This window comes from Buceros rhinoceros, unplaced genomic scaffold (genome assembly GCF_000710305.1).
Source record: "Buceros rhinoceros silvestris isolate BGI_N320 unplaced genomic scaffold, ASM71030v1 scaffold18945, whole genome shotgun sequence".
NCBI lineage: Eukaryota > Metazoa > Chordata > Aves > Bucerotiformes > Bucerotidae > Buceros > Buceros rhinoceros.
Window position 1 is genome coordinate 16,556 of NW_010411405.1, and position 27,693 is coordinate 44,248.

Below are 27,693 nucleotides of genomic sequence, written 5' to 3' on the forward strand. Positions count from 1 at the left end.
TCCTGCTGTCTTCTTGTTAGTAGCTTTAATATAATAGAAGACCTTGTCTGTTTTGTAATTAACACATCTTTACTGGAGAGATATTTGGAAGTGATTGCTGTGAATATACTGGTTAGTAAAATAAACACAATCACACACCACTTTCTGTTATCAGACAAATTTGTGAATTGTACACATTATACTCCAGATCAACAAACTGTGATATAACAGCCAAGTAGAAGACACATTTATATAACCCTTTATTTTTCTGAAAATATGTATTCAATCTGACCTTGCAAATATAATTAGCTTGTGGGATGTGTGGATTTCAGTACCATGGATGCTTTACTAATTGCAGCTCTTGGAAATAGATACTAAATATTTGGAAGCTGCCAATACAAAATAAAAACTGCATCTTTTTGTACATCTGTCTTAGCTTCAAAAAGCATAATAATCTCAAAAACAATAACTATACACGGCGTTTTTTAAGCATTTCCCTGGGGTCAACAACCCACATAACAGAGCCCGCGTAATTTATTTTTAGAAAAGAACATTTACAATTATCTTCAGTGTAAATAAATCTGAGGATAGCTAAAATTAATAAGATTCGTAGTTATTCACAATCTAAGGGAAGCGCTAAGCTCCTCAGTTGCTAACTAGATAAAAATCTGGCCTTTTATATTCAGCACACAGTTATTAAAAATAATGGCTTGACTAAAATTTAGGGTGCTTAGTAGCCAGACTTATTTTAGCTTCTGCTGTGAGTGTGAATGCCATATATATATTACCACTTTTTCTAAAACAGTCTTCATGACTTTGTGGAATATTTAAAAAAATGAAAGGATAATTTCAAGAGTACTTTACACACATGATTCTTAAATCCCTCCAATATCAAATCTACCAGTAATATTGAAAGAAACAGTCCTGTTTTGCAAGACTCACTACACTTTAATAGTAAGCTTCAGCTAGAAATAAGTAAGCATTTTTTTGTTTAAATTTTTAAAAACTCTAAAATCAATATATTTCCAATGAGGACCCTATGACATCTTTAAAAATGCATTGTGTCCTTGGAATTCAAATAGTGATGTATTGCGTATGCCATATGTTTATGAACAAACGCACCAAAGCTTAAAGACAACTCTGCAAAGGACATAATGTGGTTACGCCAGGTGTGGAGAAAAGAAGTAATGTCCCATCTAAAATCTCTTTTATCACCTGCAACTGACCTGTTATCAACTGCTTAAGTTTGTTTCTAGATTCTTTAAATATTAAATGGAACATGTGACCTGCGAAGTGCAGCTCGGGTTTATGACCATTTCGTTATTTATGCTGCCATGCACTGTTTGACAACTACAAGTGAAGAACATCTTCTGTCCCCTGTAAGCCCACAACATAAAAAATTCAAAGAAATCTTACTTTTTATGCCATTTGCAATGGAAAGCACTAAGAACTGAAACTGACTCATGCCAAATGCATATCACTGAATTGCTGTGATTGTGAGTTTGAAGTTTGCAACATGGAAATTATTTATAAAATGTCAATTTTAGCTCTGGAAAATATATTCCTAGGAGTATGTGCATTTTCCTCCTCTATCCTTAGAGAATTGCTTACTTGTGGTCAAATCCACAGTACAACTTGAATATCCATACTGGGAGGGGAGAGAACTACAGTATAATACATTTATCTTGACAAGTGAGGGCACGCATCCATAACTCCCAAGCAGCAAAGCCACAAGTTTTAAAGCTATATGCCTTAATGAAGATAAATGGACTAGTCTACATTCACCACAGCAAAAGGAAATTAAACATTTAATACCTTTCAACAAAAAGTCTTCATGGAACTTTTTTTGTCTTAAGGAAGGGCACGAACTCAAGTAACCTATGTAAATAGTTTAGTAGGTAAACTTACACCCCTTAATTGAATCACAGCAAGTCCAAAGGATGTGGCTTAACAAAATTCAGAACATCAGCATTTATATTAACAGTTTTGGCATCTCATTAAAAAAATTATGAAGTAAAATATGCAAAATACTTTATTCTGAACGTGTGCAAATACTATAAAGAAATGCTGGTTTTCAAACAAATCAGTAACAAAACAGCAGTATACTGGCAGTTCAATATTTGGTAGATCCTGCTTAGGTTTAGAAAAACACATCCTGAACTAAAAACACTGAGTAGCTTACACTGTAGTGTAGATGCAATTTCTTCTATACAAAAGTGAGTCTTCAGGAAAAAGAGCATCAATCTTTATTGAACCAACAGGAATCAAATCCAGCACAAATTTATCTACTTCCTTATTCCCCAGAATAAGGCTCCTATCGAAGGTCAGTTCTTGCCTAGATCAAATCAGGATGTTTCTGTCTCTGATATGCAGCTCACTGCATCAAGTGTGCTGTTCAGCCAACATTATGAACTACCACAGTATTGTAAGAGTATCTAAATGTACACTGTACAAAATGTACAGATGTGTACCCTTGAAATTTCAACCACAATTACACATTGTATAGTTATCTTCTCCAAATTTAGAGAATTTTTCCCTTTAAAATAGAGAAATGCTAGCAAGTCCAACATTATTAACAAAATGCGTTCCAGGTATAAAAAATTCTGACAAAAAGTTGTAGATATCACATATTTTAAAATACATTTTCTTAGAAAATATTATCTGCATAATAATTCACAATAAACAGACATGTCTCCAAAGCAGTAGTACAATATAGTAAATTTTTTTTTAGTGTTTTTTAATTAATATTAAGCTGCATCATAATTACTGTTGAACTTACTTGCGTCTAGGGAAGTTTTATTAAGGTAATGGTTAATACAAATGCATGAAGTGAGGAGGGGTGTTGGGTACATGCAGAAAATCTTGTTAGGTGCTCCAACCTACTTCCATAGAAAATGTAATCTAAACTGGAATGTAGAAATAGAAGAGATCAAAACTATTTGAAAATCACTATTTTTATGGCCAACACTTAGAAAGTGCCCATCTATTACTCTGAAGAGTTAAAAACTGAAACCTGGTACTAACAAAACCATACTGCTCATAAATGTAACTAATTACGCACAAGTTGTCACCTAGATTTAGAAGTATCGATGGGCAAAACCAGGAAGAGGAGTGTTTTATGGAAGAGGTTGTCCAGCAAATGAAAAACAAAGCTCTATTCAACCATATGATGCATTGGTTTCACAGTGGCATTTTATCCTTTGCCTACAAAAAATGGACAAAATCTCGTTACACAGTAAGAAATAAAACTATGCTGGAATACCACAACATTTCAATGATAGTATTTGAGCCACCACACTTTTATGGTAGGCATAGAAAGCTTTATCATTCTAAATAGAAATATGAGCATTTAAATATATTATTTTTATTTATTAACAGCTCAGAAGGACTTTGAGACCTTCACCTTACTCCCTATGACCTTGGCTTTGGACAGACATAACTTTGCTATCGTCTTCCATTAGCAACTCAGCTAAGCTCTCTTCTCCTCAGCTCCTCATTTATAGAAGGATAAACCAGCATCTTTCTCTCTCTTGAGATAATAGCTATTTTAGGACAAATAATTTTTTTAAAAAACCCCATACATTATAACTGCTCCTCTTTGGGACTTCTAGGAGCATGATAAAAATAATTCTCTTCACACTTAGAAGTGAGTAAAAGAACAAATGATAAAGTTCATCGTATTTGTTACTCCTTTTAGAATAAAATTCTAAAGATCTCAAACTGAACAAAAGAAAGCAATTTTCAACTTTCACTGAAAAGAAACTGCTTAAACAAACTGTTTTTAGACCACAGTCCGCATTCTGGCTACTCTTTGAAGTACCAAACCTTCCAATTCGAGAAGAGGTTACTCGGACCACAGAACAAGGTTCTTCAATGACGTACGTGACAGGATACAGTAGTAATAAACTGAAATTGTGAGCTGCTGACAGCACACAAGGGGAAAAAAAACCCTACAAAAATAGCGTAGTATTGGAACACGTATTCCCATGAGGCTGCTGCACCTCAAGACTCAGGTGGACAAAACTCTCAGCAAGCTGGTCTGAACTCAACATTGACACTGTGGTCTGCACAAAGTTGGACTAGATAATCTCCTGAGACCATTTACAACTGGAATTATTCTCATTTACCTGGCTACCCAAATGAGCATTTTTTTTTTTTCCTCTCTGTAACCTCTGAATGAGATTAAGGATAAAATACCACAGCAAAAACCTCTTTATGAAGGTGGCAGGATGCGGTTTAAGCACAAGATTAAGACGCATAGCATATTTGCTTTTACCTATCAGGAGGTGATTAACATGCAAAGTAGAATTTGTAACTTACTGCAAAGACAAGTCTTTTCCTCAGCAAACAATCTAAACCAAGATTTTTGCCATAAATCAACAGATCTTCCTACAAATACTTCTAACAGTGCCTTGCTAGGGAAAATTATGGTATAACGGATACGAAATTCTGCTGTATAAGAGATTTTTTGCTACATTTCTTACTAAACCCCACAAGTGCCAACAAACTTCTCAGATGTTCAAAATGGACTTCTGACAATTTTGCATATTTTACCCATCCTTATGTCAGCAATTAATCAAGGGTAACCAATGCACTGCATCAGAAAACAAATCAAGGGTAACCAATGCACTGCCTCAGAAAACAAATCCATTTTAAATGGTGACTTTTTTATAAAAAAGATTTAAAACCTAAAGTTTAAAACAGTTCAAAAAAGAAACCACGACTTATTTCTTAATTTAACATGTATTAGTGCAACATGGTAAGTTAATGCTCGTGGAGTTAAAGATACTATGTTACTGTGGGTTTAGTGTAGTTATATTTTCCTTAAGAGGTGAGGAACAGCTGCTAAGTTAAGGACCAAAAAAATTTATTTTTAACATTTGGCAAAGGTATGTAGTTCTCTGCACAGACATTTCAAAATGTATGTTGGAAATAAATATGAAATGTCAATATTTAGCTTTATTCCAGATCTTTAATGAAATTACTGCTTCTGTGCAATATTCTAAATACGTACTACAACTTCCATTGCACAGACTGAAAAACTGGAGGGGGTAAAAGAAAGGTTTATTAGCAAGTACAAGATGAAGCAACAGCTAGCCAGGTTGTCCCACTGGCCATATTTTAGCATGTTTTCTTTTACTTCATTCACAGAAATCAATTAATTAAAAAAAAAAAACAACCCAAACAAAGCCTTTTCTCTCTAGGTTCTGATAACATTGACCTTCAGTTAAAATTCAGTGATCCGTGTGAGTTTATTTTACAAACAGCGACAACGCTATTAGTCTAAAAATTGCAATATATGGTACAGAGTCATGAAAAAACATACTGTGTGTACATGACTATGTAAAGTAATAAGATCAGTATTTAGAAATAATTATCCTTCATGTGTCCTACTGTATTTATGGAATAATATAGCACTCCTAAAATGGTCATTAAATGGCGTTTAATCCACAGATCTACATGAGGGTTTTATTTTTATATAAGGATTTTATTACTTTGTTTTTGCTCATTGGCTTTAATATTGCATTAAACGACTTACTTATTCTTCAGTTGCAATCATACACCCCTGTCCTACTAGGTGTTTGGATTACGTGTATCCAGAGGAATACAAGTTAAGAAGTTAACAAGTTTTCACTTTCTACCAGTGACAGAGCAAGCTGCTTTTTATAGTCAAGGTGAACCTGAGGCTCCCCATCAGAATTCATTTCAACATCCTGACACATGAAAATAATCTGTGCCCTGGTTATGTTTTAGTAGCACAACTATGACTGCTTCACTGACTGTAAGTTGTAGCAACTCATATGGGCACGGACCTGCCCTGAGAAAGGTTTAAAATTAGCTAATGTGTTATTTTGGACTTTGTTTTTAAATACATCTAATCTCAGTCAAAACACACCATATTAAAATCTTCTATGCCACATGTTTGCTATAATGTTTTGCCAGATAGTTATGCTAGTAGAAAGGTATAATTCATGATCATGGACTCACACAGCTACGTACATGAGCAAAAGCCCACCAGTATAGTGGCTGCTACACCAGCAAAATCACCTCTGCAAGCACGTTTTTTTGCTGGTGCTGAGAAAAAGCAGTTACTTCCCTGAAATACACTTGAAGTCAAGTGGTCTAACATAGGAAGAGGCACTGGACACCATACTAAGGTAGCCATCAAACCAGACCTAAGAAATCCTTGAGGTCTAATATATCTGTTCTTCCCTCAGTTCATCTAAAATCAAAACACATTTTAATATAAGTCATCTTGCCAACCAGGATCATAAAAGTCATACACTTTCCATAGCCCAAACTCACCCACAAAATCAAGAGAACAATGAGAAGTGATACTCATAATTCAGGGAATTCTAAGTTTTTAAGGACGCACTTGCTGGAAACAGGACAAATTAGTGTGAAACCTGAGAATGTAATTTAATCTGACTTTAGCAGTTAGACATGTATGAAAAACAAACATTACAAGACTTCCCGTGATCTCAAGAACTGGTAGCAATGCCATAAGAAGAGCTGTAATTTAGAAATGTTTAGACGGACAAAACTTCCATAAACATTTTGATGGACAAAAAATTATTCAATTCAAAATAAATATGCCAAAGATTATTTTCTTGAACAAAGACCCTTCTCAAAGATGATATACGTGTCAAACTACAGTTGCAAAAAAATTATTAAAAAAAATCCCGAAAAAGCACTTAGTGAGCACGTGTGGTATTGGAGGAGTGTGACTTACTGGCAGGCTTCTCTCCTTACCAGATTTAACAGCTAGTGACGTCTAAATTAATCACTAATATAGCCCCCCAAAATTATATTTTTTACAAAATAAAAAGAATCCTATTTAAACATTCCTATTGGAATGGCAAAATAAGAAAAAGCAAAAGGAAAGAGTTTAAGAAACAAAATGTCAGAAATAATTAAATATTCCATTGCATTTTTTTTCTACAAAAACTACCTAAATTTTCTTCTGCTCTTTATGCAATTTAAAAGGGAAAAAAATTGATTCAGATGTCTAACAGCTTCCAAAAAACCAAAAGCTATTAATTTTTCAATTGCCTGTTACATGAACAAATTTGCTATAAAAATCAGAATTAAAAAAAAAATCCAACTGAAAATGCAATTGTAGCTTCAGAAGATTCTATTATGAAATTAAGGGAACCCTTAGTGGAATTGTTTGGTAGCTTTAATATGATCTGTCTCACAGATCATATGATACTACAGCTTTACAAAAGATGAACACTTCTTTTTAAATATTTATAAATTTACATTAATATCATCCATATATACCAAGACGCATTTCAATAATTATTCTACAATGCAACGGGAGTGCATGCTCAAACAAAACACCTCAGCAGTATTTTAAAGAAGTAAACCACCTAGCCAATTTCTGTACGTTCTGTAGTTTTTCTAATCCACTCTCCCTGTGGTTGAGCAAAATCGAATTGCCTCTCACATTTGCAGACAGCTCTGTGAAGGTGATAATAGAGCTGCTCCCTGCTGTCATGAGGCAGGAAATAGGAAAATGGCATATGGGGCTAGAAAGAAATAAAAAGAGAACTAAACAAGAACAAAAGAGATTTCAACAAAGGACAACTATAACCCAATATGCTTTGCAAGTTAATCTCTTTTCATAGTCATTTAACATACTTAATCATTTATCCGCACACTTCTCAAAAACTCAAATGCTTGATTCCAAGTCTTCTGAAAAGTTTTATTGCCCAAAACATTTGGAAAAGAAATTATATTAAAAGCCATCATATGCAATGCATATAAATCAATGCCTTCTCAGTACCCATGTTAAGAGGTTAAGATCTTACATCTTGTGGCTAAAATGTAATATCTGAAACAATGTATACTTGGATTATTAGTTTCAAACACGTTGAATGACATCAGAATAACAAAATATTAAGGGATTATGATCAGTTATGTGTACTGACGAAGACTTCCAGCCTGTATAGGGACTATTGATGTAAGATGCAGAATAAACTTGCAATGATCTTTTAATTTACGATGAGATATTAAATTATTTTTTAATGCAGAATTGGCCTCCAAAAGCACATATTTACAGTGCTTCTACATGAAATCTTACCAAAATACCTTAAAAAAAAAAAGCCTACTATACCTTTCCTTTTACACTCTGAATGGGGTCCACCACCACAGCAACAGCTCTTTCTGACAAGGCTTCAAAGCTCTGCTGAGTATTGATATCTACACCAGATAACCAGCAGCCAAAGCCAGGGTGACTATGATACCAACCAACTACCATCTCAGGTCTGAAACAAAGACGACATTGAGATTCTTAAAAATAAACACACGTAACACAAGAAAAAACAGTAACGTATCAGGACATAAATTAGGATGAGCTGTGAAAAAAAACACCATTAGAAATATTTAAATTACTCACCATAGTATGGTGAAAACATGGACATGAATAAATGTGACAAAAGAGGGCTATCATTAAGGGATGCACATTAGCAGTGGTAGATCGTGCTTTCAGTTTTTCACCCTGTTACCACACCTTCCCTGAACCAGTTTTTAGCCTTTCAGCACTTGAGTAAATATCTACTCTTTAACTCTTTGGCGTCGAGGGTTGAATTTTCACGGCAGAAAGTCCATTTCAGACATGGACAACGGGAACCAACGGTGAGAAAGGATTAAATATCAATTAAACCAGCAGTAGAACTAGGAACTCGGTCAAAAAGCAATTTGCACTGTTCTGTTCAGCTGCTGAGACTTTTGCTAACACTAATTTTGAAGTTTTTCCCACAGTAGAAGAATTTGAGCAAGAAAACGACAACTGTTGAGAGGCAGGCGTGAAATAAAGATTTGCTTAAATACTAGGATCTTTTACAAATTATTTCCCCTTTCTTTTCATTAAAATTGCTCATCAATAGGCTATAGCTTTGTAATTTTTTAACTTAATTAAAAGAAATCAAAAAACCAATCTTGTAAGCAAGTTCCATCTAGTAACTGCCTATACTGAAGTGAGCAGCATTCTAACCTTTCTGTGCAACAATCAAAGCTGTAGGTTTAACATGAGCAACAGTCTCCTGACAATTGAAATGCATGAGGTAGACTGAATCACAAGCTATACTACTTACCTGATTTCTGGGCTAAGATTTTATTTTTAAACATTATTAATAGCCCCTAGACCACCAGCTTTGCAGAAAGCCAGCTGTTTCTTCTAAACAACATGCAGAGAGTACTTGTTACTGTCAGCTCTCTTAGGGTGACTTACCTTCCCGTCTGTTTCAGCATATCCAACATTTTTGCTTGAAATACAGGATCAACTGCCTCCACACTCACACCCTGATGAAGGCAGACAAAAATAATCGTAGCTGTACATAAAGCAATAGTATCTTTTAACTAGTTACTTTCCACAATCAAAAATGTAAATGCCATCTATAAACACCTGTTTAAAAAGACAATCTACCTCAGAGCTACTTGATAGAACGCCCTTAAATATACAATTTTTATAAATGTATTTCAACGTTATTTTTAAAATGCTGAAAGATTTTGAATTGCTATGTAAATCACCTCTACTATGCGTAAACATGATTACATAGGTATAGGAATTAATCTTTTCCTCCTCTTTTTGTTCTGCAAACTCTGGCCTGTTGTTTCTCACAAGTTCAGCTCTACAGGTTTTAGTCAAGATTAACACACTGGCTTTTTGCAGATTCTACTTATACTACACACATGCACCGAATAAACTCAGGACAAAAGAATTAAAAAATTTCATGAATATGCAGTTCTGAGTTACAAAGGGATCCTTGTCTATTTTAAGAACAATATTTCATTCAAGTAACACATAAAAAAGCACCATACATTTCAATTATACCAATTGGCTCATCACCTCTTTAAAATATGTCTTCGTAACACGAATATTCTTACTCAAAATCAAAATACATCATTTCTTCACATCACCAAAATAATTTAAGAGACATGCCACTGTAAGATATGTCAAAGCCAGCAAGTTTGAAGCATATCTATAGCATCATCACAATTAAGGGCATGATACACTTCAAATCAAACCTTTTACATTTTGAATCTTTCTCCTGGCTCATAGTATATGAGTTCTTACAGTTATCAATTCATAAATCTTGTAAGTGATGTACTACCAATATATTCATACATGCAAAAAGACATAACATCTCCATTTATTGATATACATACTCACATACTAGTCTTTGCTAAAAGAAAAGGTTTAACTATTTTTTTTTACTGAAACCCTTAAATCAAATAGACATGTTTGAATTATACCTAGTAGGTTATTTTAAGATTGTATAAATGAGGTAAAGCAGGAAAAGCTTTTAAAAATATTTACCATACAGGGAAAAAAAAACCCAGAAAACAAAATTAGCAATGTCTAGCTGCAAAGGACTCACCGTTCCTGACTGTGGCATTGCAAAAACGTCAATCACTCTCACAGTGTAATCATCAACAAATTCCCCAAGCATCAGACCCATAACTTCCATAGGGACACCAGCACGACCATGCTTCAACATCTGAAATTCAGACCAAATGACACTGTATGTTAAACAGGAGTTTTGAATTTGTCTTGGGACATTTATTTCAACCTTTGTTGATCTATAGATAATTTGCAACTTGGAGCACTTTTGGAAACTCTTAGAAAGTATAAAATAGTAAAAATGAAGCCAACAAAAGAGAAATAATTAAAATAAGTTTCTTACTCTAAGTGTTCCAAACAGTATTAATTTATTTTAAAAATCAGTCTGACCAGCACCTAAGAGGCACAAGTCCATAAACTCTAGAGAGGAGCCACATGCTCTATCTCCAGCCCTACACACAGTTGCAATACACACAGAACACTTACTTTCAGTAGTGCAAGAGAAGAGATATAAACCTGTTCCGCTGTATCAACCGCAGGAGCATCTGTTGGTGGCCCCTAGGAAAAAAAAAAAAAAAAAAAAAAAAAAAAAAATTCTCCACCACTGTTTTTCTGTAGTTTCTAAACATTTTGTTTTGTTTTCCATATTACAAAATGTACAGAAAAATGTATACATAATTGTGACTTTGTGTGTTAGGTGCTGATCTTACAAGCAAAACAAAAGGAAGGGCAACACCCAAATATTTACAGCACCTTCCTTTACTATCATTTTGTAATATGAGTCACCTAGCCATCACTCTGTCTCCCTCCACCCCAAAACACCACCAACCTAAAGAGCAATCTTATCTTTTAGTCAAATGAAAAATTGGCAAGATTTGCACTGGGTACAAACCTGTTACAAGACATAGGGTCTAAGAGTCAGACAAGTTTCCATTAGTCAGCCTTGCTGCAATGCTAACCTTCATCAGCTGTAAAATACTGCCAGTTCTCCAATTAACTATGTGTTTCTTACAGTGGTGTGAATGTAAATGCTGCTGGGCTAGCATGATTAACTGGCACCAACACAAACAGCAATTTCCCTTTGCTTCATCAGCTTTCAGCTAAAGCGGACTTGCAGATAAAGGCTATGGGAGTACTTTGCAGATACACTGGTACAGTGAGAAAAAACGGACCTCCGATCCCTAGGTGGAAAAGCTGTGAACAAAATACTTCGCTCTTTGCCTTATGAGTAGTTATTTAAAAATTAGCACAACTGTCCCAGGTGTGAATGATTGGTTGAAACAGGTTCTGTTTACTGTTGAAAATGAAAAACACAGGAGGCAGCAGTTGAAATGTCCCTTTCTTGAGGAAAAAGAGACATACTGCTCTTACATACAGAATTCCATATCAACATACCTCATTACAGCCAATTAACAGTTCATTCATTACTTTATTACCAAATTGTGTACAACAAATTCACACTGAAAAGTCAAAAGGTTACTTCTGCACTAAGTGATGTAAACTTAGAAGGGCAACAAAAGAACGATGGTTAAAAAAAAAAAAAAGATACTTCACAGTAAGTTAAAGGAGAAAAAAACCCGATGCCTTTACTGAAACATTTTGTAGATCCAGAATTTTGATTCCATAATTATAAGCAAAAGGCTGGGGGGTGGGGGGGGAAGAGGGGGAGGGAAAATTGAGTAAATTCTTGATTTTTCACTTAAAGTGGAAAAATTCTGTAAAACATGCTTCCACACAACATCAAACAGAAGACATAGCAATTGACATAAGCCATCACCTCTGGGAGATAAAATCAGGCACTTAAGTAATCAGCATATAAAATTTGTACAATAATTGTCCTTTCTGCATACTTTTATAAACCCACAGAAAAACATCACCTAATCTGCAGAACGCTTTAAAGACAGTAAGAGAATTCAGTTGGGTTTTTTTCCCCCTCCCAATGTCAAATGAATTCCTCCTATTAGCTGCAGATCCAACCTTCAGACACTGAATCCAATCTTTATATTCTGAAATTCACATACATGCATGGATTTGTGTCAACCACAGCTGCTTCCTAACACTTTCAAACATTTATTTCCAAGTTAGATACTGCTGGCCATCACCTCTTGATATTTACTTTCCTTCACTTTTTACTACCCATTGTTAATTCTTCTGTCATTTTAGCCATCAACAATCTTCCAGCAGGTTTAACATTTCACCTACAATATTCTCCCCAAAGGTGCATTGTTAATCAACTCCACTTCCTACATCAAGTATTTCCCTGACTAGCCATAGCCCAACAGTGAGATGCTCCATGGAGAAGTGTTCCTGCAACACTTACAATGAAAGCAGTTCTTCAGAACACTTCATGCAAACAGATGCACAGGGCACGTGAATCACTTATTCAAAATTTACTAAAACTGAACTGTTTGACTGATGAACCTTCAAACACCCAATCATTTTCTGATACTATTAGTATCAGTTTTTTCCTCCATAAACTTCTGAGTTTACTTTCTTAACCGTGTCTCTCCCACTTTAAGGCTGTTCTAAATAATCATCTTTTCACTTAGAAGTCTTAATACTTTAGAAAGCTCAAAGACTCATATTTCCACTTAATCACTGCTAAGAATAAAAGACAGGTGAGTTGTTTTTTAATAAATAATTAAAAAATATATTTGTTTGGTAACAACCCCTTTTTTCTGACATAAAGCTCTCTTCCAATTTTCTGCCAGTTCTAGACCAGAGTCTGAAGTGAGGGGAAAGTACAAACACCACAATCTTCTGCTTTAGGAAAAAGCATAACATCCATGCTATAATCACTATACATATTCTACATTTATCCCAACTGTGTTTAACATTTCACTGTAAGCAAGCATCCCATTACACCACTCAGTATTTTTTAAAATTAAGAATAGCATTTAAAAACTACCATAAGTAGTTTCCCCAAACTACTGTAAGTAGTTGTATTACTTCTGTAAGGCTAATGTTGATGTTTGATAGAGACTAGCTTCTCAAAAACCAGGAGCTTGAACTCAAGTTTATTCCACAGACCGTGGCTCTTGAATAGGCCATGCTATACGGAATCTCTAATGTCTATTAAGATGGCTGATCACACTGCTGACACCCTTCCTGCAGCTGAGGCATTAATCACATCTCTGTCCCTGGTGTAGACACTTGTGTTCACAACTTGTAGGAGTTTAATTATTCTTCATAACTTTTCCTGTTTTAAAATCTCTTTAAAAATCAGTCAGTACATTCAATACTTACAGGAAAGAGACAAACACTATTACATTTTATTTGTTTATCAAGGCAACTAATTCACCTTTAGTTTAGGCAAAGGTAGGAACTAAAGCAAGGTGTTACCCTGCTGTACTCATTCCTAATCTTTCTTCCTTTTATTATCTTTATACTCCTTGGAGCTTTCAAATGCTTGTTTACCTTGCTAATGGACCAGAAGAGGGGATATTTAATATGACACTTTATCAATTCTTTAGGCGTTCTATGAGGAAAAAAAGTAGTTTCTGTTTTCAAAACTTTTGTTAAAGTTCTCCTGCCAGCACCCATAGGCAACATTTGTTCTCAGCATAAGAAGCATTGCTAAATCATAAAAGAATGCTTCATTGGTGGTGTAAATGAACCCACTTTGCATTTTTTTTTAAAGACATAGTATTCACAGTGAATGATTCTGCACACTAAATGTGAGTTTAAATATATATATATAGAATAACTATACTAAGCATTAGGAGATATTAACTGAAAACCTCACTGTTTCACTTTAAGCACATACCTGAGATACCTTACTTTCTTAACACGCAGTGCAACCAACCAACCTGAACTCCTGATAATCAGCTAATGGTAATATACAATGCATATATAATGAAGGTTTATTAATTCTCAGTCTTCTTACAAAGCACATACTAAGATATTTCCTTGGTCACAAATGCTTCTTTTGTGAAGACTTGACTATCTCCTTTCAGTCTGCTTTGTTCACCTTACAGATTATAATTACTAGCTAAATTATGAGAAGAAGAAACAAGCCATTGCAGTGTACCAATTACTTCCTTTGGACTGCTCAAAAAATTTAGGAAATTATCCTGAAGTACCAATTCAGGAATTTTGAGGAGCAAAGGATTCAAAGGACAAAACTTGTCCAGAATCTACCATCACACTATAGTTAGTGTCATATTATGTGGCAATTTATCTTTGGTAGAAAAATACAATACTATAGGCACACACTTGTCTTTCTACAGAAAATTATAAATCCAAAGTTCAAATTCTTAACCTTAAAACTTCTAAAGATTTAACAGATTATACCAGCAGAGTAGATCTTTGGTTTTACAAGTAGTTTACTTGGCTTCAGACAAAGCTATTTGAAAAAGATACTTAGAAACTGGAACCAATATACTTCCATCTCCAATCATTTGCTTTCCCATAAATAGCTGACAATCTAATACAGCCTTCAGTTGACAGCCACAGCTTCTTGCGTGCTAGTTACATGTATATGCGAGCTAGCTACGGGTTACGTGTGTTGAGACACCTTTGACCAGTTTCTCCTAGTCTGCCACAGAAGTTTATGCATTTATTTCATGAAGCAAAGAGGAAGAAAGACTTTATTAGCTAATCTCTTACACAGGGGCAAAGTATTTCACACTGCCCCTCCACAGCATGGGATATCATCACTATTCATGAACTTCACTGCTGCCAACTTTAACAAAGGAGCATCATCCTTATGAAGCAGAGTACCAAATTAAAATAACTGATGTCAGAAACCCAAATAAGAAAGCATTTGATTCTGCAATGCAAAAGATCTGCTGGTATTTTTGGTTGCATTATGGTATTCAAAGAAGATCAGACAGTTCTCTGACTGCACGGAGTTTTGGAAGATTGACCATCTCGCTGCAAAACACTGCATACTGCCTTCGTTCTGCTTGCCCACCACTTTACTGGATAATTTATTGGAAGTGGAGAAAAATCAGATTTGGAAACTAAAAGGAATATTGAACATTCTTTCTCCCAAGCATCCTTGTATAAGCTGGCTACAGTAATCATTAAAATTTAAAAACTGTTCTAAAAGAATACCATTATTGTACTGCTTACTGAAAATGGATGTTTCTTCTGATTCAACCATACATGATATCAGTCAGTGAAATGAGCTGCCTGACAGCCAGCCATCTCATAAAACCCAACCAAACTCTGGTTTTGTTTTTGTTTAGAATGTCAGAATCCCAATTTCAATAACTGATAAAATCAGGTTACCAATATTAAAACATTTTTGCCCTTTTTTCCAGTAAAACTTGTAATGGAAAAAGAATCACATTCAAGTTATGAACAGAAGATTACACTGTAATAGTAAATAATGCAAGGTGCTATTTTTGTTTCAAACAGTTAAAGAGATGATCCTATATAAAAAGCAGCCCTTTACTTGGGCAGCCCTTGTTGATGAAGTGTTAAAGGCATTTGCCATTCTAACAGGATAAAAACTAACGCCTTGAAGTGTTATCTGCTCAGGCCTTTTAGCAAGTTTGTTAACACTTTTAGGTATATTACTCCACCTTTCTCTTAGTGTGAACTGGTATCAATTATTTAGCCAATTTTATTATGTTACAAAAATACCTGCTGATTAAATGTGAACTAAAGTGTCATTTTAGAGCACTGCTCTTTATTTGTACTATTTCAAATTTATTCAAATAGGTATAGAAAGTGGACTCGATTAATTACACCAGCAACTGAGAAATAAGTCATAAATGGAGACACTTTCTATTGTTTAAACAGATCTTAAACACTGCTCTGGTATTACTGTAATAGCACAAAAGATGATTTTGAAATACATCATAGCTGTTTCAACACAGAAACTCAGTTTTGCAGGGGCAACCAGTAATAAAAAAAGGCAGTGAGCTGAAGTGCTGTAGAGCAAATCTTAGCTTTATTGCACCAAACAACACAGTTAAGTAAAACATAAGAACTGTAACAATCACTACTACTTTATTTTTCCAACTAGAACAATTTAAACGTGAACATATGACACAAGCAAACACTGACCACTATAGTGTTTATTTCTTTCCCAGTAAGGTAAGAAAGAACCTTTTAATAGTTTAATTTTGAGAGTATTAAACAACTAGTGTGAAAAACAAGCTGCATGTAAACTATTTCTACTGCCTCTGCTTCAATGACTAGCTGAGGCAACCTGTTATAGGAGGTGTTAATTGGCAATAGGAGTACAAGTCAGAAGCATGTTCCCCATCGTCCTAACCCAGCAAGACTAGGTCATTAAAGTGGAAATGAATTCTTTCATGCCGGCTTAACCCTTTCAGTACGTATTTTTGGCTGTTATATCTAAATACAATTGAGAAAGATTAACTAAAAAAGACACAAAAAGCTTTTCACTTCAGAATTTAAAAAAAAGCATTCACCACCACCCCCCCCTTTTTTCCTCACTTCACTTGTCTACCTTCTCCAAAACAAGTGTTTCAGATAATCATGACATTTATTATGTAGGTAGGGGAGGAGAAGGGCAACTGGGGTATAAATGCAATGACAATCACTGCAAAAAAATAATTTATCACATTAAAGGATGTGTGGAAAGATCAGGCACTAAAAGTGAGCTTAAAACTGCTATTTTGTGGAGGTAAATCCAATGGTGGGCATACATTTGCTTGGTAAGAGGGGACCAAAAAAACCAACGCTGCAGGATATTACCTGCAGAGAGGACACAACTCGAGCAGGCATGCCAGGCGGCAGAGGTATTAGTGATAATAAGATCTTAACAGTTCACCAGAATACCACTGCTCTTCTCTACTTACCCTTTGTCAGTAAGTGACATAACCTGATGATATACTGACAAAAGAATAAAAGAATGCTTAGATCAGCATAGTGCCTTTTTTTTTTTATACATTGCTAAGCCTAAAAGTTTAAACAAAACTGTGATTGTGGAGCAATTTTTTCTGTACTGAGACAATACTCTTACAGAATACACCAACTCATATTCCATCAGTGGAACTGGCGAAGGGAGTAAGTCATGTTCCCGGATCTCAATGGTTCTAGCAACATTGTCGTGACAAGCACTAGAAGCCAAGTATTGCATTTTCCACAGTACAGAAAGTTAACATGATCAATCATGACAGAGAAAATATCCCAGTTCACTAAAAAAAAATTGAAAAAAATCAGAGTTCATAAAAAGGGAAAAATATATCACTTTGTGAATCACACACTAATTAGTAGCCATTTGAAATTTTATTGCAATTTTCAAGCTAGTACACACACAATTTTACAGTTAGTTCCACATCAGCAGGATTATATTTTGAAGATAGCATTATGTCTAAACAGTTTGTATGTTTAGACCCATTTTTATACCAATTACAATCAAGCATACATAACAGACCACAAAATACCATAAGTCTCAAACAGCCTAGATTTCTGAAAGGATCACATTGTCTCATTACACCATATGTCAGATGAAATAAAAATTGTAGTAACATGTTTAATCTCATAGACTCCAAAATGTAGTAGGGATACAAGGGAAATATTATGGCATCAATTACTACTTTTTAAAATATCTGCAAAAACTCCTTAACAGGCTAGATAAAAAACCTGCCTCAGTACGTTTTACAAAATCCTGTCTCCTAAAAAGAGTTTATCCATTTAAAACAGAACTCCATAAACAGCAATATAGATGGACTCTTTACTGTCAAGAGCTGGTCCTCTGGACACGAGGTGGTGAATTGGGAGACTCAGTGGCAACGTGTAGGAGGTCAGATTTTTTTTTTTTTTTAAATACCACTTCCTAAAAGCAAAACAAAACACACCACACCACTATTAAGACAAGAAGAACACTTCAAACTACGAGGAAAATCTGAAGAGGGCTCTTCTACATCACAGGAAGAAAACAGAAGCCCTTGGATCAATGGTGCTGCATAGTAGCACTGCATGTTAATATTCAATAGCACGAGATTTCAGAAAGAAGAAATAATTTCTAAGAGAAATAAGTTAAATCAATCACTGTAAGGGTCTGTTTCCTTCTTATGGAAAGGAACACTACAAGTGAACAGGTGTAATGCAAAAGGTACAGAGATGTCTGCTCTTAGTATTTTTTTTCCCCCCTGTTCTTTCTTATTATGGCTACTCATTTCCTCGTCCAAGCTCCTTTGTCTCTTCTGGGGAAAGTCAGCTGGACTACACTGGCAATTAAACTGAGGAGAGAGAAGCTAATTGCCTAATTATAAGAAATAAGGAAGTTTAAGATCTAAGGCCAGAGGAGGCAGCTAAAAACAGTCTCCAGAGTTTATATGAAAATAGTAGATCAGAGGAAACTGATAATGCTCAGGCACAACCCACCAGCTTTGTTATTTTTAGCTTTATGTTTGTTTGTGATTAATGCGTACGGTATGACTGTAGTGCAGTCCATCATACTTTAAGGGAGCTTTTATAACACCAAGGACACACTGTGTTCTATGTACAATCACATGACTGTTCCTAAACCAATTCTAGCATGCTTCTCTCTCCCTCTCCCATTAACACACTTTTGGATATAAATCACGTTAAAATCACTCAACTGTATTTCAAATGTAGGAAAATTACACCCAGCCTTTAGCAATTCCCAACAACTTTCAAATAAGCCTACACTACCCATTATCATCATCTCCAGCACAAGCAGACCTAGGCCACACCAGTACCCTAAATTTGGTATGAAGCTTTCAGTTGAACAGCCCTGTATTAAAATAGTAAAATAGTCAAGGAAAGTAAAACAGCACAGGTTGCTATATCTTAGGTGGTTTTTTCCCCTCCTTAAAACAAAATAACCTATTTTTAATATATATACACTGATGCTGAGACTTTCTACAGGAGATCATATAGGCAATCTTCTGAACTTTTTATTGGAGTTCACGTTGGATGTTTTTAATGGATGAAAAATGTCACTAAAAAAATTTTTCTACTCTTTAAATGGTAGCTGCTGGGAAGAAAAAGTAGAACTGGAATAATCTACCCAAACTGTATACCATCTCATCTACTGGGAGATGTATAGTAATTCTAGAAATACTAATTTTCTTAGTACTTGAGAACTCTGCTGGAAAATGTCTCAGAAGCAATGGCACAGAAATGATGCACAGTTTTAAGAGCTATAGTTCAGGTTTATTGCCCTGGCAGAATATTCTCAAAAGAAGTATCTGAAACTTCAAATGTGTGAGAAGCAGACAACAGCATATCATCGCAGTTCAAACCACGTGAAGCATATACACCCAAGAGTCACAGGAAGGAAGAAGTCAGGTAGGTGCAACAGATACCAAACACTTTATACCTTTCCAAATAACAAAGCACTTCATTAAAGACAACACATTTGGACCCTTCAAACTAAAACCCAATCTGTTTCAAGAATCAATTAACTAAAACAATTTTCAATAAGATGTTAAGGTGTCGGTTTTTTTTTCTGATTGTGTTTTTGGAGTTCAGGTTTTTGGGGGGAGGCAGGAATGAGGATATTTGTGTTTGTTTTGGTTTTGAGGTTTTTTATTGTTGGGTTGGGGTTTTGTTTTACATAATCTTAGAATTCAGATTAGCCAGATAGAACACATCATTTACTTCAAGTAAATTACTTGAATCAGCTTAAATGAAGTAACTCAAGGAAAACTTGCTTTTAATTGTAATTTGGGAAGGGCCTACACCAAGCCTGACCCACCTTTGCTGCCAGATCACCAACTCTTAATTCTAAAGCTCTGCAGGAAACTGCTAGTAGTGCTCTTTAATAACCATCTTGGCTAGATCAGCAGATGAAACAGAACTTTAGATCAGTGGCAGGTCTCCCAAGTTCCCACAGTGCCATAGATTTACTAAATGGGATCAGCATGTTCTAAAAAACCACGATAATATGAGGCAGAAAGGTTCCACAGCATCAAGCAGTGCAATGCTTGAAACCTCATAATCAAAGTGACAGTTTTCAAGTACCATTTACAATGCCCTAATCTGGAAACATCCCAGCTAACCCATCTGATCAACTATTTCACAGATGGAAGCACTTGATGGCTAATTGGCAAGTCCATTATTCAAATAAAATAGCTATCTGCACTTCTGTTTTCTATATTCCAGTTCAAGGTGTAAACACTCCTTATAAGACACAGGTCACTTCTCTGTCTCTTCCTCCCTTCCTATTTGGACTTTTCCCCTTCCCCTCTGCCTCTGCCCTCTGAAATATGTTAAATCAGAACTACAGAATCAGTTTCCATTTATTGCAACAGAACAGTTCTCTTTACCAACACAGCAATGTGAATTAACATTTTCAAAAATCCATCAAGTAATGAAAAAATATTTCAACAGCAATTTTTAAAAAGTGTCATTATTTCACTGCTTCCTATCACATCTGGATTCAGAAGAATAGACAGGATGTTATAATGCACAAGAACTTGCATAGTTTGGATTATTGTTCTGCAAAAGCTTTGGGGAGAGAGAGATCTTCTTAAAATGCACTTAATTTGCTCACGCTCTTAAACACTATCCAGTAAGATTGCCTAATAAAGACATATGTGGAAGTTATTTCACTAGGAAACAATAGCTCAGAGAACAAAATGAGGAGGAGTGTTGCTCCAAATTTCTGCCTGCTACATAGTAGAATGCTTTTATGTATCCCACAAAGCCTGGTAAAAGCAAATGTACAATGCAAAGCAAAGTATTAAACCACTAGTGAGATTCTGTTGTAGGCAGTATTCCAGGGGGATGTAAATGGAGAGGTGGAAAAGAAAGATAACAAAAAAAAAAACCTACAACATGACAAGGGGCAGGAGGAGGTAGGGAGAAGACCATACAAGAGAAGGAACACACGGGCATTGCCAAACTTTGAACTCTCATGAATTACACAAGGGAAATTAAAGTAATAAGCATCTTGTTTGGGACATCACACCCTTTCAAACTTTAACCACTCCCCCATATCTTTTTAAAAAAGCTTCAATCACTCCTTTTTATGCATCTATCACGGGAGCAGAAATTCAAATGCCTACAATATCAAGCATGTAAGACACAAACAATTCTGCACGAAGCAGTGTTACAAACAAGGTTTTATTCATGGAATCAAGATAAACATTAAACACAGGTTCCTTCCCATATAAAACCCACAAAGTTCATGACCAAGTTCACTGCTAGAAAATACAGAAGATGGCTTCTGTGATGCCAAAAGCTATTACATTCTCTTCCAGCCCCTCTAGTCCACCTGCTGCCCCATGAAGACAGCCCTTTTTCCATCTACAACGAAACGAGGTGAAATGGCTCAAAATTTCTAAGGCACAAGTCACTGAAGGGGAAATTTATTGTTGAAATATCACTTTAAGATAAATTCCTTAAACATTTATTAGCCACAAGGAGACAGGGTTGATGGAATTTAACACTGACGACCTCTGGACAATTCAACATTGAAGGCCAATCAGTCACTCAATAGCATGCTGAAGGGTCAAGTAGTAAGAAAAGAAGTATGAATTCACTGAAAGCAGTTTAAGTGGAATACAAGACACCAAAAGACTTGAAAACAAAGTTGTGAAAACATTAATCCAAAGAGCACTTGAAACAACATATTTGAGCTTGAAAACTAAAAACCAAATAAAACAAAAAAACCCAGACAAAGGTAATAATCAGAAGAGGTGGTTTTACCAAGGGGAAAGAGACAAGTAACTGCTGAAGCCAAGGCAAGAATTCCTTGGCAGAGATCAAACAGTAACTGTGCTGACCAGGCATCTGCTGTTACTTGAACATTAGTTCCACAGCAAATCAAATGGACCAGTAGCAGACCTTATGTGATGCAATTCTCTAAGCAAACGCCTAACTACAAAAAAAAATTCCCAAATTGTGTTATAAAATTACTTTGAAAATTCTTCTTTTTCTACAAGACTATACACACAGATGATTCTTGTGTTAGCAAGAATGACTCACTCAACAGATGTTCTTACTATGTTCAATCTTAAAAGCAAAACCTCCAAAGACAGAACAACTGACACAGCAGTAAGAAAACCAAAAAGCATTGTACAGTTGTTCAAAACACTCTACTACAACTGAATGGCAACAACTTTGTTTACTTTCTAGCAGGACAAAGTATGTCCAAGAAATACGTGACTTCTCCCATCCACCTCAAAGCCATCTGATTCACTTTGCACTATTTCTCAATTATCAATCAGTCAACATTTGGAACAGAAGAGATTTTTGAAGGTCCACTGAAAATAAATTTTAAGGACATAATTATTTTCTGAAAAGCCCTCCTGCTGATTCAATAAACCAAAAGACTACAAAAGTAGTCAAAATGCCCAGTGCAAATCAATTTTTTAATCCAACACATACTCATAAGTTAAAAGACAATTCCGTAAAGAAACGCAGAGCAGCTTTGCAGACCAAAGCTGCCAGAGTAGTTCAGTGAGCTGCTTCTGAATGTTATGTTTTAATGTCTGCCACAATTTTCCAGTAAGTTTTAAGTTAAAGCTGAGAAATTCAGAAAGCAGCAGAGAGTTAACTGTAAATTTGAAAAACAGCTTTGATATGCATCAAGTTCAGAGAGGACTAAAAAGTGAAAGCTTGAGTGATTAGACTGCGCAGATGTTAAAAAATGAAGAGTCATGAAGCAGGCTGGCAGCTCAGAGGAACAAGAGAAATAACTGTTTAAGAAAGTGAAACTAAAAATAACCGAGGGCTGCTTGAAGATTCACTAAGAGAACGTGAATAGAATTTTAGCTATAAAAAGGAAAGAAATTATGCACCAAAAGTTACAGCTTATTTGGCAAAACCCCTAGAGGCTGTAAATCAGCTTAGAATATTTCACCAAATGCTTCAGTATTATACCACTCCTTTCCTACTTATACTGGACACAAACACACTACACTCAAGGAAAAGAAGCTGTGGGTTTAGCAAATTCAACCATCCCAGAAACAAACTCACACAAACATCATGAAGCCTAAGACACTGATTCCTCCAGAAGAACAAAAGCCTGGATTCTCAGTTCACAACAGAGTTCCAGAGGCAGATGAGGAAAGCAAAGAAAGGCCAGCTACCGCAGTCAGCTAAGACTACAAAGAAAAGTACACTGCAGCCCTTTTTGTAAGGAAATAATTCTTCCTACAAGCCTCAGACAAACAAAATTTTTTTCCTGTCCTATATCCACAGTAGTCATCATGAAGTAATATGATCAGCTTGCTTTTATTTTTGAAGACTGTTGACTACACCAGCTGGCCAAGGAAAAAAAGCACTAATAGTCGCTCTAGTGGTAGGAGAAGCCATACAACATGTGTAGGTCTCCCACTGGAACAGGACAGCTGCCAGGAAGACCTTTTTGCTGTGAGTAGAGTTACAGAAGTGAGGACAACAGCAAACAAAAGACAATAAAACACACAAATAGGTGGGTACAACTACCTGCAAGTGATAAACCAACTCCAATTACTTTGTGAAGTTTACATGTACTTCAGTATCTCATAATACTGATCCCATCGCAATGTGATCCAAGGACTGAAACATGAAAGTTATAAAGGAGCAAGTGGGTATGCTCAGCCATTTATAATAATCTTCCTGTTCTAAAAATCCATATTATTGGAAATTGATTTTTAAATTTTGTTCTGTGTTTTCAATGTTTTTCAATCCAAACTTGAAAACATTCAGACACCAAATGAAAGGTTTATAAACATTCTGTAAACTCAGTGCCAACACAAGAGTTCATACTGACAGAAAACCAGTCAGGCTTTAACAACAATTTGCATACACTTATACAACATCTCTAAAGTTAGAGATTATTGCTAGAAACTCGGGGGGTTTTATGCTGTTTCTAAATATAATAAAAGGGACATTCAAGAACTGATCAATATTAAAGAGAAGATATTGATAAGGTATATACTGACCTGTCCCAGCCCAGGCACGCCTCCTCCAAGTCGCAGAAGTCTATCCATATTTCTAGAAAAACAGGAATAAAGGAAAAATGTTCCCAAGCTCTGAAGTGTTTACTAAATTGCTATCTATACAATTCACCTTCAGCCACTCAGTATGTCAAAAATATTGGTGGTAATTACAACACAACATCAGACTTCCTGTTAATTAACACCACATATTAATTCAAGAAGCTGTCTTCCATGCTAATTAACAGACCTTGTTTTATTGCTTTGGTTTTGGGTTATCCCCATTTATGAAGACAAGCACTCAACAAACTTTTCAAAACTTTCCTATCATTCATAATTGGGGGATATTTGTTACTTAAGAAGAGCACCTACAGCCAGGAAGTGCCTAAAACTTATTAGATATACAATCACGTTTATTCCAACTTGTTCAAAAAACATCAATAAAATGTGAAAGTAAGAATTTTAGCATCCTCATTAGTAAGTTCTGCGCTAATTAACTTACAGCTTGTCAGTTATCATCAAAACTACATGTGAAAGACACTGAGCAGATTATGGCTCTCTGAATTAGCATCAAAAGCTTTTTTTTAATGAACTCATTATACTAAAAGAAATACTGTAAAGTAAACATTTAATGTGTATATAGATAGAACACTAGTGACAGTACAGTCATTTAATACATTTCCAGTGTTGCACGTGCCGTTGCTTTAGCGTAAATTATTCCAATCAATGCAATTCACTCATTACTTAAAAACAAACAAACCTTTCTTATCTTGCAACTTTCAAAGGAGTCTTCTCCAGAAATAAGAAGTGCTAAAGTGCCCAACCAAAAAAAACTTACAACAATGTTTATTTCTCTGCAGTTTATTCACTTTCTGTGCTATTTAATTGTGGCTAAGTAAAAGGTCTGTAACAACTAGACAAACCCTGTCTGGCTTACTTGGCTTTTTCAACTTCTTGCTTTATACAACAAAACTCAGTGATAAAATAAAAACTACTAAATATTACTTTTTAACAGCTGCTTTCAGCAAATCAAGTAATTTCCAAGACTTAGGGAAAAGCAAATTTTAATGGCTTATTTTATTTGTGAAATAGAAGATACAAAGTAAAGCACCAGAAACCATGATCTTAATTCTGTAACTTTTCATAGAACACCAACAAGACCGTTCTGGTGATATAATAACAGTTGAGAACAGCAACTAACAGTATTCCCAAAATACATTCACCCTCCAAAAGGATGTTACATTACCCATATGAGAATTATATACGTAGTTTCAGACTGCATTAACAATAGTAATTCAAGAAATTTAAACTCTTTTTAAAATTTCAATTCTTTTAAAATCAGTTATGCAAGAGAACTTTGAACTTACGAAAAAATTCACTTTGTATTTTAAAAATAAGAGTCTTATTGGTGAATGTCATCTCATTATTCCTTCTGAATTTTGCTGATATTTTTACTGGCTAGATACTAACAGGCTTTAGTTCAGTTTAAATTTAAAACAAATATTTTAAGCTTCTTAACACACAAAAGGCAACATTTGAACCTACCACAAGATAAGATTATCTAACTCCTACTTTAATAATGTATGAAATTTCACCCATTTCAAACAACAATATCTAAGACATGTGGCTCAATAACACTTGCTCTATTTGCTAATTTCACTTTCCTAGTTTAATGCACTAGCAAGCTTTTAGCTTCATTTGATTCAATCCCTTGAACTGCAGAACATGGAAACCCAACAAGCACAGGCTCAGCTAACAAGTTCTTTCTTAAAGCTACCTTGGCACTATGTGAATTAAAAAGGATCTTATTAAAGGGTCAATGGTTATGCTTTTCTTTTCAGACAGTCATTGAAACCAAGCTTCTTTATTACAGGCAAAAGCTGCACACGAAATGCATATACTTTTCTATCCTGAACTACAATAAATTCCAAATCAAGTTGTAGGATTTCCATGGAAAGGTTAAGTTGCTGTTTAAAGCTATTATGTAAGCATATGGTAAACAGCTTCAATAAAACAGTCACGAGTACAAATTAACGCCAACTGCATTTCGATTCACCCCTCTGTGGTAGATACTCCTCCATTTAAACCCACAATGATTCATCTTTCATGACACTAAAGACAGCTGAAGAGCAGCTGAGAAGTAGTTTAAAACTATCAAAATAATTATTTTAATCAATTATGGTTGTACATTTATTTCAAGAAACTCTTTGGTATCTACAACCAGTAACCATAAAACTGGTTTTTCCTACAACTACAGCAACTTCCATAAGCTGATGAGTTGTATTACCTATCTACATTTAAAAAATAACATCAAATAACATCTTATACCTATTTACGCTTCATTTTAGCAAGTGAAAAGCAATAGTAATTGCTAATTCATTAGCATTTTACGTACATAATTTATTCCAGATTCTAACCCAACAGAATAGTACATCATTTATTCTGCATATTTTGCTGTATATAAAGTTGGATAAAGTCACACAAATGTGTTGCATTTTTTAATAATGTATGGAATTTCACCCATTTCAAGCAACAATATCTCCACATTCCAGTTCTGGATGCACCGCAAAATACTTCACTAGCTCTGTGGCTTGACTCTGGTTAGAGTTCTTGGAACTAGTACTTTACCTTCTCATTTGTAACTGAAGCTGTTTGAGTAGGTTATAGTATACGTAGACCTAAACATATTTGTTTACTTTGTATAAATGACTGAAGAATTATGGTTAGCAATCCAAATTAAAAGAAATTTAAATGTTTGTTAATCCACTACACCCAAATATTACTTCAGCCACAAATTCTGTTTGTGACATAATGCTTTTGTAAACTTCAAAACAACTTAAGCAAAGTTTTTAAACCTTAATTAAGATAACTTCGGCATTTACAAATAAAGCAAATATGTATTTCTAACCTGGTGCTCAGCAAGAGGTGTTTGCAGAAAAAACTCAGCAGCAGCTCCCACTTTTTTCTTTACTTTTTTTTTTTTTTAAGATTATGCCAGTAGGTCTCTTTCCTACAAAAAGAAAGGAGAGGAAGTCAAATTTAGAAACAGTACCACATGTAAAAAGAAATGTTACATTGATGACCTACAGAAGGGCAAAGCACCATTGAAGAATAACCCAAAGAACATTTTTTTTTTTTTATTGCTTGTGCCATATAACCCCTGGAAGTGGTGCACACCATGTCTTGCCCAAGTATCTGTAACACTGAATGAAGTTTCCAAGTTTCTCAAAGTTACATGAAAGAGTACAGTATTTTAATAACCTCCTTAAGCAACTAAACCTGATCAATAGTTTAAAGTGCTGTTAGAAATCAGTACTATGGTTCTTTATTACTCTTTTGGATTTTGCTACAGCTAAGATGACCTAAGCACAAAAGGTAAAGAGCACTCTGCTGGCAGGGACAGTTTTCTTGTTTACTTCTACAAGAGCAGCTGGCGTGACTCGGAAAGTCACAGAGGCCTTTATGTTTACCTGAATTTAGGTTGTGAAAGGCTGTGTCACAGTCAGGTTTGGAGTTCGGAGTCATCTTATCCTCCAAGGAACACTG

The 27,693-nt window shown here is 35.1% G+C and overlaps 1 protein-coding gene across 1 annotated transcript in view; it reads right to left on the reverse strand.

Moving 5' to 3' along the window:
- PSMD14 (proteasome (prosome, macropain) 26S subunit, non-ATPase, 14) overlaps positions 1–27,105 on the reverse strand; it is a 40,801-nt gene extending 13,696 nt beyond the window's left edge. The window contains exons 1-6 of the mRNA XM_010136021.1: positions 27,056–27,105; positions 24,154–24,205; positions 10,814–10,885; positions 10,365–10,484; positions 9,215–9,285; positions 8,099–8,249 (exon numbers count right to left, since the gene is read on the reverse strand). Of these exons, the coding sequence (XP_010134323.1) occupies positions 8,099–8,249; positions 9,215–9,285; positions 10,365–10,484; positions 10,814–10,885; positions 24,154–24,201 (462 nt within the window). The 5' untranslated portion in view covers positions 24,202–24,205; positions 27,056–27,105. The remainder of the gene's footprint in view (positions 1–8,098; positions 8,250–9,214; positions 9,286–10,364; positions 10,485–10,813; positions 10,886–24,153; positions 24,206–27,055) is intronic.
- Positions 27,106–27,693: the final 588 nt, after the last annotated feature.